At 36.8% G+C, this 16189-nt stretch overlaps 2 protein-coding genes across 11 annotated transcripts in view; both read right to left on the reverse strand.

Moving 5' to 3' along the window:
- The window catches only part of LOC143673735 (cytosolic carboxypeptidase 1-like), a 295645-nt gene that overhangs the window by 23931 nt on the left and 255525 nt on the right, over positions 1 to 16189 (reverse strand). The gene's annotated exons all lie outside the window — the stretch shown is intronic.
- Positions 1 to 16189, reverse strand: part of LOC143673734 (cytosolic carboxypeptidase 1-like) — a 108327-nt gene that overhangs the window by 17767 nt on the left and 74371 nt on the right. For 4 of the 9 annotated variants that reach the window (XR_013170566.1, XR_013170568.1, XR_013170571.1 and 1 more), the window contains 2 exons: positions 7701 to 8415; positions 5240 to 6755 (listed from right to left, as the gene is read on the reverse strand). Coding sequence is in view for 1 of the 9 variants with exons in the window: in XM_077148621.1 (XP_077004736.1) it covers positions 7701 to 8056 (356 nt within the window). In the remaining 8 variants the exon portion in view is untranslated. The remainder of the gene's footprint in view (positions 1 to 5239; positions 6756 to 7700; positions 8416 to 16189) is intronic. The other 5 variants (XR_013170570.1, XM_077148621.1, XR_013170567.1 and 2 more) reach the window with 4 other exon arrangements.

A 16189-nucleotide genomic window follows, 5' to 3' on the forward strand; every position in this document is an offset into this window, starting at 1 on the left:
TGCATACCACAAATGTGCAAAATTGATGTTTATAAAAGTTTATTTTGTATTTTTTAAAAGGAAAATGGTATTAAAAGGCTGATTACAACCACTCAGTTCTACAGTAATGTTCTGTAAGGCAAATAAAGAAGCACAAAACCTTAAAGGGGCTAGCAGCTGATATAACAGAGTGACTGGGTGGGACTGTGAGAAACTAGGAGCTCAGATTCTATCTAAAGCCAAATTGAATGTTGCCATGCAGGAAAAAAAAGATTAAATGTTGTCACACTAATTATTCATGAATACTTAGAAGCTTGTACTTCTATGCAGAATCTCCCAAATTTTCAATGTTAGCAATCAACTAAAAAACAAAACACTGTGCACGTGAAATCAAAATCACCTGCAATCTGAGTATGGCCTATAGACCACTGGTTTTCAACTTCAGACACTGTATTTGGGCGAACAGAGGAGCTTAGTGCCCATTTATACTAAAATTGGCCCAAAAGGAACACTTGAGGAAAACCTCTGCCCTGCCCTCAGCTCTCTTTAATAGAAAGGAAAAAGGCCTTTTATTCAGACACATATTCATGTTAAACAGTTCAACTTTATAAGAGGATGTCAACCTGTCCTTCCTTTTGCTCAGCTACCTATTACAATATATGGCTCTCCACTCACAACAAAATAATAAATATTTTCCCAGTATTCTTAGGGACTATAACCTCAAACTTACTAACTTTCATTATTTATTAAAGGCTTGCTTCAGAAGAATAAATTTATGCAAGGCAGTAAAAAAATGTACAGTCCATTCATCCAGCAAATATTCAGAAGATTACATCAGATGTGGCCACAAGCAAAATTAAACTCTGTTAGGTTTCCAACCAATAAAGAGAAACATTGTAAGAAACAATTTAATGAACCTTACTGCTATTTTATGGTAAGGATATTATGGGAAATGTTCATTATATAATATTCTCTGAAGAACTATGGAAAATATTTCTTCTTTGTAAAGAGTAAGGCACAACCACATATAAGATCACTACATACACACATATATATATGATTAACAGGACAAACTCATGAGCTGGGCCAGGATTTGAATCTTGGCTCTACCATTTACTAGAAGTGTAACTTTGGATAAATTATTCAACAAACCTAAACTTCATCATACTTTTCTGTAAAAATAGAAATCATGGCAACTCCCTCATAGAGTGCTATGAGCCTTAAATAACACACTTAACATGCATATTCACACTGCATAAAGGTGCTTATTACTTAATACTTAAGCAATAAGTTATCTGCTCCTATTGCTCTTACTAATACTTCTACTATTATCTCAATTTCAGAAGTAATTGTATTACTCCTGAGTCACCCTAACTTAATATAAAGAAATCCAGAATTTGGCTTTCCTTATTTTTCTTTTACCACAATTCCTTCACCTACTTAAATTTTTGAGTGGCTAATATACTGACATAGAAAAAATAAAATACTATATATAAAAGTATAAAAAGAAAAGTCTCACTTTCAGCACAATCTCATATCCCCCAGTCACCCAATCAGGTAGCTACCTTCATTATTTTCCCTCCAGTTTTTAATGCAAATACGAATGCAGACTGTTTTTCCCTCTACCTGAAATAAAATCTAGAATATCATTAAAACTGTTCTGTACCTTGCTTGTTTCCTTCAACAGTATAACATAACTTTTTCCATTAGTGCATATAAAGCTTTTTTGTTTTAACCATTGCAGAGCACACCATAGAAGGAACATACTATTCTTTATTTAACTAGCCTGCTTGATGGATATTTGAGCTATTTCCCTTCTCAAAACAATGTTACAATTAAAAGCTCTGAACATAATTGATATATATGCTTTATCAATAGAATATGCTCTTATACTTCTGGATTTCTGCCAATCTGGTAAGTGGGAAACAACTTCTCAGTAAACTTTTAATTTGCATTACTCTTATTGTGAGTGAAATTAAACAATTTTTGTGGTTAAGAATGACTGTTATTTCCTTTTTCTTATTATTATTCTATTTTATTTTGATTAATATATTTTGTAAAGTACTTTACTTTTTGAAACTTAGCAATATAAATTTTACAATTCTATAAACAGAAATTCAAAATACCTATAAAGATATCTGCACTACCAGAGATAATATGTAAATAAATGTGTGCAGCTATGTTCCAATGAAACTTCATTTATGGACACGGAAATAAGAATTTCATATTATTTTCAAGTGGCAAAAAAAATTTTTATTTCTCTACCATTTAAAATGAAAAATCATTCTTAGCTCAATAGCTGAACATAAACACTAACTAGTAAGAAAATAACTAAAAAGTAGAGAAAAAGTCAGAAGAGGAGAATCAAAACTCCCACTACAAAAAAATCAACTAAATTTTTTTGTAAGGCAGTAATGGAGGAATTCAGAAACAAAAAAACCTATAAGACACATAGAAAACAAATAGTTGTATGGCAGAAGCGAATTGTTCCTCATCAGTAATTACTTTAAATATAAATGGATGAAACTCTATTAAAAAGGAAGATCGTCAGATTGGATTAAAAAACAGTAACCATCTATATGCTGTCTATAACAGACTCACTTAGGTACAAACATACAAAGTCATTTAAAGTAAAAGGATAGAAAAGATATTCCATGCCAGTAGTAACCAAAGAGAGTTGGAACGCCTCTCTTATGTCAGACAAAATATTCTTTGATCAAAAACAGGCTATAAGAGACAAACAAGGACATTATACACTGAAACAGTTTAATCTAGCAAAAAGATAAACTAATTATAAACATGTATTCACCTAACAAAAATGCCCCAAAGTATAATAAGGAAAAGGTGACAGATCTGAAAGGAAAAACAGATAGTTCTAAAATAACAACATCCCATTTCAATAACAGGTGAAACAACGAGAGAGAAGATCAGTGAATAAAGAGGGCTTGACCAGCACACAATTAGCCCTAACTGACAGATACAGAACACTCCACCCAACAGAAGCAGAACACACATTCTTCTCCCGCACACATGGAACATTCTGCAGGACAGACTACATGGTAGACCAAAAACCAGTCTTCATAAATTTATAAAAACTGAAATCATACAAAGCATCTATACTCTCCTTGAATGCTGGTTACTAATGAGTATCAACCCACTTTTTGAAAGACACTGGTCTAATCCAGCTCTCTGCTTTTAGTTGAGAAAACTGGTATCTAGAGAAAGATACTTCCTCAGACATACATGGAGAGTCAGCAGAAGAGTCAAGTTAGAATGTGAGTGTTTTCACTTGCTTTTCAAAGCGCTTCCAGCCCTCCCAAGATGTTTCACCACACTATATTGCCTCAGCACTTTCATAAAATCAAATCCAACTGTCCAGGAATTACTGCTATATGCATTTGTTCTTCTGGTTCCAAATTAATGTTATCTGAAGGAACAAATAATTCTGAAGAGTTTTCTCTCCTTTATTCAAAAATGATGGGCAAGAAGTGAAAAGAGAGAAAGGGAGCTTTGAGATATGGCCCCTCTGAGCATCGAGAATGCATTGATGACCACATTTTCACCTAAGGACTTGACAAATACTTTCAGAGTATATATAAAATAAAGGGGAAAAAGTTATATCCTTAAATATCAAAGTACTCATATACTATACAGTTCATAAACACATTAAGTATATATTTTTGCAATAATCATATTTTAAGTAATTAACAATATTAGGGAAAATGTTATAAATCTACGTAATGTAAACCTGATCATACTCTTTCATTGATATATGGTATATTCCTATCTCAGATCTGATTTATAACATCCATGAAAATTATGACAAATATGATATAGAAATGGAGATTATGATAAATATGATAAAACTTATTCTTTGCAATATAGCATATACAGTTTTCTAGGACAAATCAATTAAACAGGTTAATAGTTACCATCATACAAAATATATATAATTATGAAATATAAAATATAATAATTACATGAAATATAATTATGAAATATAAGACAAAGGTTTTAAATTGCTTCCCATTTCATGCCATGTCTGCTTCAACAAATCAGAAGACCAAAGAACCTCTTCATCAAGGCACTGAAAATTAGTGGAGAAATCTCTCTCTAGCAAAAGAAATCTTTTGAAACGTCAGAAGAACTATGAGACACCTCACCCTCAAGGATGCTTTGGAACCTAGTCTGTTTTATCTCATTTCAAGTTTTCCAGGACTAAACATAGCTACCAGAGTTTTAAATTACTGGGTTTTCTGTGTTTTAGTTCCTTTGTGTACTGTATCTCCCTTGTACTTTAACTTGCATCTTAACAGCTATTCTTAACACACATATACTAACTTTCATTTACCTTTTGATCCTTCATTATGCTCTTTCCTCACAGCATCAAAATATATAGATATCTTAAAGCTCTGGTTTAGATAGAAGATAAATTTGGTGGTACATTGCACTGTGTACACAGGTGGTAAAAGAAGCCTTACAAATGGCCTAATGTATTGAACAGGTTGGACGCTAATCTGTAGATTATATCTGTAGAACAATTCCAAGGTCAATGTTTCAGGGACAAGGTGACAGAACCCATCATAAATACTGAGAGGGGAGGGTAACAGAAGAACCATAGTAATTCCCATTCTGTATATATTCCCCCACCACCACGGTAGCCTAGTTCTGGGGAGAAAGAAAGTAGAGCTTGGGAACATAGATGGAAGAATATTCTCTGAAAGACCAAGCCAACAAGGACCAACGCCCAACATCAAAACTTGCTGCTCAAAGAGAACAGAGGTTACCAGAACTGAGGATGGTGACTCAGATATCTAAAGACCCAGAGGCACTACAGTTATTCACATCTGGCTATGATACATTTGCCTGCAATAGGCTACACTTAAAAAAAATTAAGTTTATTTATGGATGTTTACAAAGGTATTAACAGAACAGGATTATCCATGATTACCAGATGTTGGTCAGAGGCTCTAACTGGCCAGAATGTGTATCTTTAATTAATATGAATGAGTAAAATACTAATAAGAGTCTTGATTAATGAAAGCTTTCCTAATACGAAGTCACTGAGGAGGAATAAGGGTCATCAGTGATTAAAATTAAGGCTGGGAATCAGAGGTTTACATAATAGTTACACCTCAGTTCCACAATTCTTCTTCCTTCCAATCTTACCTCAGATATCATAGGTTAAGAAGAGAAAAATTGTTTAGATTGAGGTACTTTAATAAGGTAACTTACTTTAAGGGATTGAAGGAACACTTACAAGTTCAGGAAGTGTCTCCTATAGTCAAGACGACATCTAGATTTCGGAGAGACAGCGTGCCTAAGAGGTGATGCTGAAGAGGAGAAAAATCAAGTTGCAGACTGATTCTGACTCAGCCCAGGTGTGTCAATTCACAGTCAACAAAAAGTGGATGCAAAGTCATAATCAAAGACAGGCAAGAGATTTATGGCGGGAGAACAGGTGTGAAGAAGAAAGGGGAGTATACTGAGGAGAACTTTCATTAAAGAAGCACATTTGACACCTGAGGAATAACTGAGTACTGAGAAGGAAGAGCTCAAACTGTAGTACAGCACTGCAAAAGTCTCAGGCCACCGGGGAACCCCAAAGCAAAGAAGACTTCTTAGCAGATCCTTTCATTGGTCAGGAATGGCTCTGCTCTAGTTCCCCAGCCATGCTCAGTCATTATCTGGGAGCAGCCAGAAGGGGCATGGCTTCAGCATAAATGCTGTGATCAATCCCAAAGGTGTCATGCCAACTACAAACCTTCCAGTGGCTTCATATGAAGGGAGATGAGCAGCTCACTCCCATGGCTGCCACAGCCCTTGTACTTCACAGAACCACTTCTCCACCTACGTTCAGAGAGTGATTCTTCTACAGTTCCTGTGAGCCTCTCATAGGGTGAAAAGTGAAAAGAGGAACATTAGCAGGACAAAATGTATCCCTGTCACTGCAACTGGACTCAGCTGCAACTCATCATCTCTGTCCCACGGTATCTGTCTATATCCCACCTACCCTCAGCTCTCACCTCTGCAGGTCTTGGCAGCCAGCGTGCTTAAGTGATCCACATCTTAATCCTGAGTGGTTTGGGTCCCTGATAATCATACCATTCTCAGCCCAGAGTGCCTGAAATGTGTCCATTTTCAGTTAAAACTGGGCAAGGGAGTACCAAGAGGAAATAAGGGGAACTGAGTTCTATGATATTCCTATTTTCCAAATTGTGTAAAAGAGACTCCTACCTCCTCTAGGTGATGTGGGTCAATTACATATGCTAAGATAGTAAGGCCGCTACTCATGTGCTGATCCCTAGACTCAAGGAGTATAAAATACCAAGGTGACAATCACAATTTGTTATTAAATTTCACCTTTGCTGAGCCCTCCATGGGACGTAGATGTCTAACTCTGGAGAGCCCAGAGGTACAGGAATAAGAAGCACAAAGTTACCCAGTGGGACAATTGCAGTGATGGAAAAGAGGGCCACTCCTGATCCCACCTCCTGGTTCTCAGACCCATGTATTCTTCCTACTGGGGATGAACCATGCAAGTTTCTACTGCATCCTGAAAGATGGTGACCTTTCCTTGCAAAGTATTTCCTTTGCATTAGACTTGCCTTGTGTCTTTTGAAGGCTATTGCAGCAATCCATGTAGCGAGCTGTCTCTGGATGGAACAGCAACATGTCACAGCCCCACTTCCACACATCTTCCCCAGCAAAGTAAATCCCCTGCTCAGATGCTGTGTTATGCAGATCAAGGAGCCACTGGCTGCATCAAACCTATACTAAATTGCCAAGTAAAAATGTTGAATTATACTACATACTACAGACTAAAAAAATGAAATACGGTTGTTGCCTTGGAGGAGTTAAAAGTCCTAAAGAGAATCAAATACCCACAGTGATATCTTCCTTTATCATTTCATACTATACTCATAACCAAAAGTATGCAAATGTTTGTTTTTAACATATTGATAAGCCATCACCACACAACCTTAACTATAATAACCAGAAATAGCTCAGCATCATCAAAATGGTATTAAATGTCAAATAACTATTCACTAACTAGAAGTATTTAATATTATTTATAATATCTAATACTACCTGGCAATATTTAATAACTTAGTTACTGCTTTTAAGAATCCCAAATTCTTTTACATTGTATATTTCCAATTTAAAATTCCAAACTTCACAAAATAGTACCGTCCATATGCTATATTTATATCCCATTTTAAAATCACATATCTAAAACAAACTCATACAATAATCAAATTACTAAATTAATAACTATTGCAAAGGTAAATATTCATTCAAAAGTCAGTAAATAATCTATTTTTATATTTTGAAAGTCAAAGTAAAAAATTTTTTTAAGTTCTCCAAGGTCAGGTTTATTGTGCTGCCCATATTTGAATAAATTAATAAAATTGGAAAATAAACAAAGTAACAAGGACAATTTTCAAAACGCAAAATTTCAAAGGCAGGATAAAAAATTACAATAGGGTGGACCATGGTGGCTCAGCAGGCAGAGTTCTCGCCTGCCATGCCAGAGACCCAGGTTCACTTCCTGGTGCCTGCCCATGGAAAAAAAAAAAAACAGACAGATTAAAAAAAACAACTACAATAACTTTAACTCAGAATAATTTTCTTCCTGCATACCCCAAATACTATTATTAAGTATACTTCATATTCTGACAATGGTCTTAGTTAAAAGGGGGAAGAAATCTGCAACTCACCTTTGTACACCATAAGGCCTTTCTAAAATAGGCTCTTTGAATGGAGGCAGAATGTGATCAAAATAATCAGGATAAGCCACCTCCGAATATTCTGGGACAGACTTTGTATTTCTCACAATCTCAACATACAGATCTGAGTCATGGAGTGTTGGTCCATCGGGCATTTCAGTGGATCCTTGCTCCATGGATGAATTAGACTCAGTGTCTTCATCATCTTCAGTTTCAACCCCAGTACAGCAAAGCTTCCCTAGTTGAACTGTTCTTCCCTCAAACAGAACATTTCCACAAGCAGCCACATGTGGACATGCTTTAGTGCACGTAAGGACAGTGAGAGGGAGACTGTAGTCCTTCCTCATTCCTGCAGGAAAACCCGGGGATGCTGGAGAAGGAACAGTCTGCAGTGTGATTCGGTCCAAGGCCTTCACAACATCATTGTGTAAGCTGTGGACTGATGAAATACTTCTATTCTGATCACTTAGCTGCTGTTGTAATTTTTGTCATTTTCTTTAATATCTTCTTTTGCTAGAGCCATTAAGGTAGATTTCTTATCATCTTCATCTGCTTTAAGAGATACATTCTCCTTCATTACAACTCCTTTTCTTAAATTACCTGAATTTCCAGATGGTTCTTCTCCTCCTGGAGGAACAAGAATAGGACCATGTATTTTTCCCTCAAATACAAAAGGCTTTGGTTCTTTGGAAATCAGATCATAGTCCTTTGAAAAAAGAAAATAAATATAATCCTTTACCTGTAAATATTAAAATAAACTAAAAAAACTAAGATCATATTCATTGTATATACTGCTATAAAAACCTAGATTTTAAAGATGGATACAAGAAGATATGTTTTAATTTCACTAATAAAAGGCAAAGCTTTTAAACCACCACAAAATTTATAACACAATTTTTTCCATGGTAAAAATAACACCTAAATATCACAGAAATAAGGGAAAATATGAGAAGTAGGAAAACATGAAAATGATCCAAAATCCCATTGGGGGAAATTAGACCACTGAATTTTATTTATTAATTCAATAAATATTCATGGAATGTCTGTTTTCTGCCATGCATTCTTGAGACACATCAATTAAAAAACAAAAACAAAAACATTTTTCCATTGTTCAGCTCACATTTTTATATGGGCATAAAAGTAAGGACTATTACTTCAACAAATAATCAACATAGGTTTATTAGAATGCTAGAAATGAAAGTGTTAAAGCAAAAAAGGGGACAAGTGGTAAAACAGATTGGGTACCGGGAGAAGAGAGGTGTGTTGTAACTTTAAATATCATTGATCAGGGAGGCTTCACTGAGAAGATGAAATATAAGCGAAGACTTTGAAAAGGTGAAGGACACAGAGCATTCCAGGCAGAGGGACTGTCAGAACAAAGGCCTCAGAATAAGAGAATGCCCAGTTTATTCAGGGAACAGCAAGGAGATTAGGACGGCTCCAACCGAAAGAGCAAGATGAATTCCAAGAGGGAAAAGAGAGTCAGATTCTGTGGGGCCTTCCAGATTATTGTGTAAGGATTTTTGTTTTTACTTTGAATAAGAACAGAAGTCACTGAAGGGTTTTCAAGAGGAGTGCATGACACGATTTATGTGTTAAAAAGAAGACTCTAGCACACAGTTTCTCAATCTCAACAGCAGACATTTGGGGCCAAAGAATTCTTTGTTTTTTGTTTGTTTCTGGGGAGACGTGGGAGTAGAGAGGAAAGCACTACAGACCGTCTAGCAGCATCCCCGGCCTCTACTCATTAGATGCCAGTAGTAACCCATTCCCATACATGATAACCAAAAATGTCTCCAGACACTGCCAAATGTCTCCTGGGATGGCAAAACTGCCCCCAGTTAGTTAGGAACCATTGTTTCAGTGTTCTTCTGAGAATACACTGAGGAGGGAAGAATAAAATGAAGGAGACCAGTTAAAAGGTTATTTCAGCAAGCTAGGGAAATGAGAAGTCATTGGATTCTGAATATTGTGAGGCAAAACCAACATGATATCCTGATAGATGAGAAATAAGGTAAAAACACAAAAGGAAATCACAGGAAATGCCAAGATATTTGACTCAGCAACTGGAAAAACAATAAGAGTTCAGCTCTGGACATTTTAAATTTGAGCTATCCACAGATAAGCAGAGATGTAATGTAAACAGCTAAATACATTAATCTAAACTCAAAAGTCTATGCACAAGACAAAAATTGGGGAATTGTGAACATTGCGGATATTATTCCAAGTCATGAGTCTGGAAATCATTGAAGGAAAGAAAATAGAGAAGAAAACAAAACACTAAGCCTTTGTTAAGAGGTAGGGGAGATAAAGTGGAAACAGAAAAGGAGATGGAGGAAGAGTAGTTTTCTTTTTCCTAACAAGACAACCAGGAAAAGTGTCCTGGAATACATGTAAAGAAAGAATGCTGCTGACAGGTCAAGTAGCCTTTTCACTTTTTATACTTTTACAAATATTTCTTTATATAAGATTCTGAAAAGACAGTATACCACAACCAATTTAACCACTCTTCTATTGTTGGGAATTTCTACCTTAAATCCTTCATAGAAAAGGAAGAATATAAACAAACAGGTAGGGTATGTATTTATGCCATTTCCAAAAGTTTGCTATTGCAAAGGACTCTACAGTGAACAAAGATTTTTTTGCATAAAGTTTTTCTTTGTTTAGGATGATTTACTAAGATCTTAGTAATCAGTCCTAAGACTTAATAAAAACTGTCCAAACGTTCTCCAAAAAATCTTGAATTAATGTATATTACCTAGTAACTATATTTTCCTAGCCAGTATTAAGATAATTTTTTTAAAAAAATTCTTCTAAAGTGTTGGATAAGAAAAATTATCTTAAGTTTTATTTGAGTTTGAAAATCTGTCACTATTAGAAAAAAATTCTTCCATACATCTTTTGGGCACTGGCAGTTCTTCATAGGTAACTTGTTTGTTCTTGGAACACAGAGTCTTCCGTGTTTGGCCGTATAAATTCTTGCATTAAAATATCTAAATATACACATATACAGAAACTAGTCCTCCACCAAACTCATTTTTGCAAATACTTTTTGAAGTGCAATTCACCTTTTAATTTTGGTTAACTTCTTTACACACACTATGTAGTCAAAATTAAGGATCTTTCCCTATGTGATTCATTTCTCAAATACCTACTGTGCAAAAATCAGGATTCAAAGATGATCCATGACCAATCCCTGAACTCTAACCAAAGAAGACAGTAGAGGTGCAAAGAAAGGAAAAGGTGGCTCTCTAATGAAAGGGTTGAAGAACAAAAAGTGTGTATAAAAATTAGTTGTTGCACAAAACATGGCAGAGTAGCTATCCACCCCATGGAAACATTTATAATTGTTAGACAAGATATTAAAATTTCTTAAGTACATCTATAAGTGGATTAGAAAGGAGGATGGAGGCCAAAATACTGAATGAAAGTCTGAAGTTGGATTTCATTTTGAAAACATTAACTAAATGAATAAGCTGCCCTTGGGGTTAGATTTTATCATCTCAGAGATATGAAGAACAGGAGACAAAACTCAGAACTTGCATGAAGTAGGGGATCTAAAAGAAGATACCTCCATAAAATGAGGTCCCAAAACTAAACCTTCAACATACAACATACAAATATTCCCATAACAAAACATAATATCAAGGAAAGCTAACTGTCTCAAACCTCAGCACTGAGAGGGTAAAAAAACATCACTAATCAAGAATTGGTGCAAAAAGCCTACCATCACATCATATGACCTTGCAGCCTGAATTCACTCTATCTGGTTGATCTAAATTTAATCTTTAATGGTGCTTGTCAAAAGTAACAACAGGGGGAAAAAGAAGAATCTCATGAATTTCCATATAATACCCAGAAGCAAAATTAGGGGGAAAAAAAGAGCAGCTCACAGTAAAAAGCAACACACAATTCAACAAGGTAAAAAAAGAAAGAACTAAAAGAAATGATACAGAAAAGATCTCTTAAAACTTCAGGTACTAAAATCAGAAAACTAAGAAATGACTATTACACGTTCACAGAAATAAAAGACAAGAAACTAAATTAAAGATTGGTGAAAAGGATTTTTAAAATCTTCCAAAAATCAACAATAAAATTAAATGCCTAATGGATATTTCCAATGACAGATTAAACAGAGCCAAAAAGAGAACAGGGAACTAGCAGACAGTTCAGATGAAATACCTGAAGCAACATTAGTGAAACAAAGGAAAAACATGTGCAAGTTAAAAAACCCAAGAGTAAAAAAAGATGTGTATTCAATTAGAATTACAAAAGAAGAGAGAGGAAAACAGGAAGAAACAGTATCTAAGAAAGAGAAAGGTTGAGAGTTTTTCCATATTCTATGAAACAACAATGCAAAGATTCCAGAACACAATGAACCTCCAATAGCACTTATAAAAGAAAATTCATGGCTAGTCACATTACTGGAAAACTGCAGTACATTAAAGCCAAAGAAATTATCTTAAAATCAGTGAAAACAAGTTTCTTTTAAAGTGAAAACAAACACCATATATACCACCCAGCGATTTCACTGCTACATATTTACCCAAGAGAAATGAAAACATTTTTCCACAAAAAGTTCTATATACAACTATTAGCTTCAACTTTATTCAGAGTAGCCCCAAACTGCAAACATTCTAATATCCATCAACAATTGAATGGATAGAGAAATTGTGGTATATTCATACACTGAAATATTACTCAGTAATAAGGAAAGAACCACTGACACATGCAACAGTATGGGTGAATCTTAAAAGTATCTGCTGAGCAACAGAAGCCTTACACAAGAGTTCTTACCATATCATTCCATTTACGTCATTAATAAAAATGATATGGCTTCAATCATTTAAAAAAAAAATTGTTCTATGACAGAGAAAGTTCATCTATAGTGATAGACAGCAAAGTTGCCTGGATAAGAGATGGAGAGACTGACTGTCTAGGGTGATGGAAATAATTCTGTATCTTGACTGGGGTGGAATTATACAATGTAAACATTTGTCAAAACTCTTGAACTTGAAGTGTATGTAATTTATTGCAGGTAAATTATATGTAAATAAAATTGATTTTAAAAACAAATGAAAATGCAAGATCTCATAAATACGGGATAGTATGGAGGAAATATGTAATCAATGCATACTAGGGTCTACAATTAACAGTAATACTGCAATGCTTCCATTGTATTTAACAAAGGCAATATGCCAAAGCTAAATATCAAGGGGGTGGGGTGGGTAGGGGAATCTTTGTGGAATAAAACTGTCCTCATACAGACTGTGGTGGTGAAGGCATGGCTATGTGATTACATGGAGAACCATCAATTGTTTTACTTAGGTTGGATTGTATGATGTGTGAATTAAACTTCACAAATGAACAGACAGAAACAAGCATTGGAGAAAATGTGCAGAGAGAGATGCACCTATTCACTGCTGGTAGGGAAGTAGAGAGGTGCAGCCCTTCTGCAACCCCGCAGTTAGGTACACACTTGGAGGACTAAGAGCAGGGAAAGGAATGGACATTTGCACACTGGTGTTAATGGTGGCAATGTTCCAGTGGTGGATGGTACATCCACTGAAGAATGGAAGGGGGAACTGTGGTGTGTACATACAATGGACTACTGCGCAGCTGCAAGAAGGAATGAAGTCCTGAGGCAAGCAACTAGGTGAATGTAACCTGAGGACAGTATACTGAATGAAATAAGCCATAAATGACAAGACAAATATTACACACCTCACTAATATGCACTAACAGTTAGGCAGAAGCTCTTCCCCCTTGAAGTAAGTGACCCTTAGCAAGCATTCCAGGAAGCTTCCCCCACTCATAATTTACAGGAGGCCCCCTGCAAAACCAAACCTGCCCCAGCTAATGCAGCAGTTGCATGAGTTCCCTTGCATTCCCCTGTGGCAGCTGCCTTCCTGCTGTAATCTCTTGTCCAACATCCATCCTCCCACAGTATTACAGCCCCCAGCAGCTGCAACTTGCAATGACACCCCACTTAGCCCCACCCTCACCCCACACCACTTCTAAATTAACCAATGGAAACCTGCCAACTTCCTACTCCCAAGACAGACAAAGAAAACCCACCATCTATCCCATAAAATCTGTACCCATTCCTGTTCAGTGCTGTCACATCTTAAATAGCAGCCCACTTGCACAGAACCTTGCAATAAAACTCCTTTGAGTTCAAGTTTGCATTTCCTTTCCTCCTGGCTGAAAAACATATTGCTAACTATAATGTGTAAACTCTGAGAATTGAATTCAAAAGCACAGGTTATCAGGTGAAGGCCTACTGTAAAGATTCCAACAGCAGCGACATCTATTCCAGAGTTCTGTTATTTCTAAATTCTGTGGTGCTCTTTTTATATAATCTAGTTGTTCCCTAGCACTGCAGGTGTTAGTATGACACCTGAGACTCAGGGCTAGAGATCTGCAGCTATGAGAGTCAGCATTACCCCATATAGCAATTGTTAAAAACACTGAAAAAGTGATCAGACTTCAATGAAGCTTCAATGGATGAAGCTGATCTGGATAGGAATAAGTCAAGCAGATTAAAGGGTAAAGGATGATACTGACTATATTTTAAGACTTCAACATCTATATGAGACCAAAGGAAGAGATGTTTATTTGATGCAAAATTTATTTGATGCAAAATTTATTTGATGCAAAATTCGGCAGCACACTAATATAACTTGGGTAGTCAGCTTATTCAAACATCGTAATTACGTGGAACCTGGAATAGGAAGCGAGATCTTGTTGGTTTGTACAGGTTGACGGGATGCCCCAATACACCCCAGAGTAATATGGGCAGAAGACTAAAAAGTATTTGCAAAGTCCCATTGAGGGACTGGGGAAAAAGGTGCAAATATTAAACCTCCCCATGTGGGGAAGACCTCAAATTCTTAATATTCTTCCAAGAATTGGAGCCCTCAATCTTGGGGCTGGTCCTTATGAAACTTATTCCTGCCCAGGAGACACTAAGCCTACTCATAATTATGCCTAAGAGTCATCCCCAGAGAACCTCTTTTGTGGCTCAGATGTGACCTCACTTCCTAAGACAAATCTGCAGGTGAGCTCACTGCCCTCCCCCTCTATATAGAACATGACTCCCAGGCTGTAAATCTCCCTGGCAAAGTGGGACAGGACTCCAGGGGATGAGACCAGCCTTGGTATAATGAGACTGAAAAAGATTTCTTGACCAAAAGGGGGAAGAGAAATAATGCAAAATAAAGTTTCAATGGCTCAGAGATTTGAAACAGAGCCAAAAGATCATTCTGGAAGTTATTCTTATGCAGTACATAAATATGCTTGTTTAGGTTTTGGTATATTGGAGTAGCTAGAGGAAAGTACCTAAAACTATTAACTATAATCCAATAGCCTTGATTCTTGAAGATGACTGAATACAGTGTTTAACATGGGACCATGTGATTTTAAAAACCTTGTGACTGACAATCTCTTTATCCAGTAAATGGACACAGGAATAGAAAAAAAAGGACAAAAATAAACAAATACTAGGGAGGGTATGGGATGTTTTAGGCTTTTCTACTTTAATTTTATTCTTATTTTTATTGTTTCTGGAGTAATGAAAATGTTCAAAAATCAATTGTGTTGTCAAATGCATAGCTATGTAATGATACCATGAACCACTGACTGTACAATTTGGATGACTACATGGTATGTGAATATATAATACATCTCAACAAAGTTACATTAAAAAATGAAAATATAAAAATGCATAGCTAGTTTCAGGAAGATGGTGGAACAGGATATATAAAATTCAACCCTGCTCCAAGGAACAGTTAGAGAAGGGATGGGAGGGCACCTGAGACGGCAATTACAGAGTTCACATGATCTGGGAGAGTCTTCTGCACCACATGGACTCTGTGGCCCTGGTTTCAAAAGCTGAGGAACTGAGAAGCAGAGAAGCAGAGACCACCTGGCTGGTGCAAACAGCCTAACGCAGAAGCGTGGAGCCCTCAGGAGCGCACAGTTGGGGAGACAGAGACTAGGAAGTAAGCCAAGCTGTGTTCCTTCAACTAGCTACCCTCAAGAGTGCAGCCCCATGAACCACAACTCACCCCACACCCCACGCACCTGAACCCTTTCACCCGCCCCCACTCCCTGTGCTCCAAGCAACCCCACCAAGCCAACACTTCCCGCACGTACCTACCCTATACCCCTACCCCAAATGCAGCCCAAACCACCTCTCCTGAACCCCTCCCAAGCACTATCTCCCCTCCATGCTCCCTGTAGACTGCTGCCTATGCATAAAGGCTGCAGGTGCTTACCTCCATACCCAGGTAAAACCGCCCAGAGCCCATACAGTCGTACAGCCCTGCTCCACCTCCCACCCCCGAGCTCTGCACACGGGTACATCAGTTTACCACATTCTTAGATGCGCATGCGTAGACGGTACCCGGTCATGCCTCCTCAAATCTGGGATAGTGCTGACCTGAGCAGCTGGGTTATATCGAAGCCCAGCCCATGCA

The sequence above is a fragment of the Tamandua tetradactyla genome, chromosome 2 (genome assembly GCF_023851605.1).
Source record: "Tamandua tetradactyla isolate mTamTet1 chromosome 2, mTamTet1.pri, whole genome shotgun sequence".
In the NCBI taxonomy this organism is placed as follows: Eukaryota; Metazoa; Chordata; class Mammalia; order Pilosa; family Myrmecophagidae; genus Tamandua; species Tamandua tetradactyla.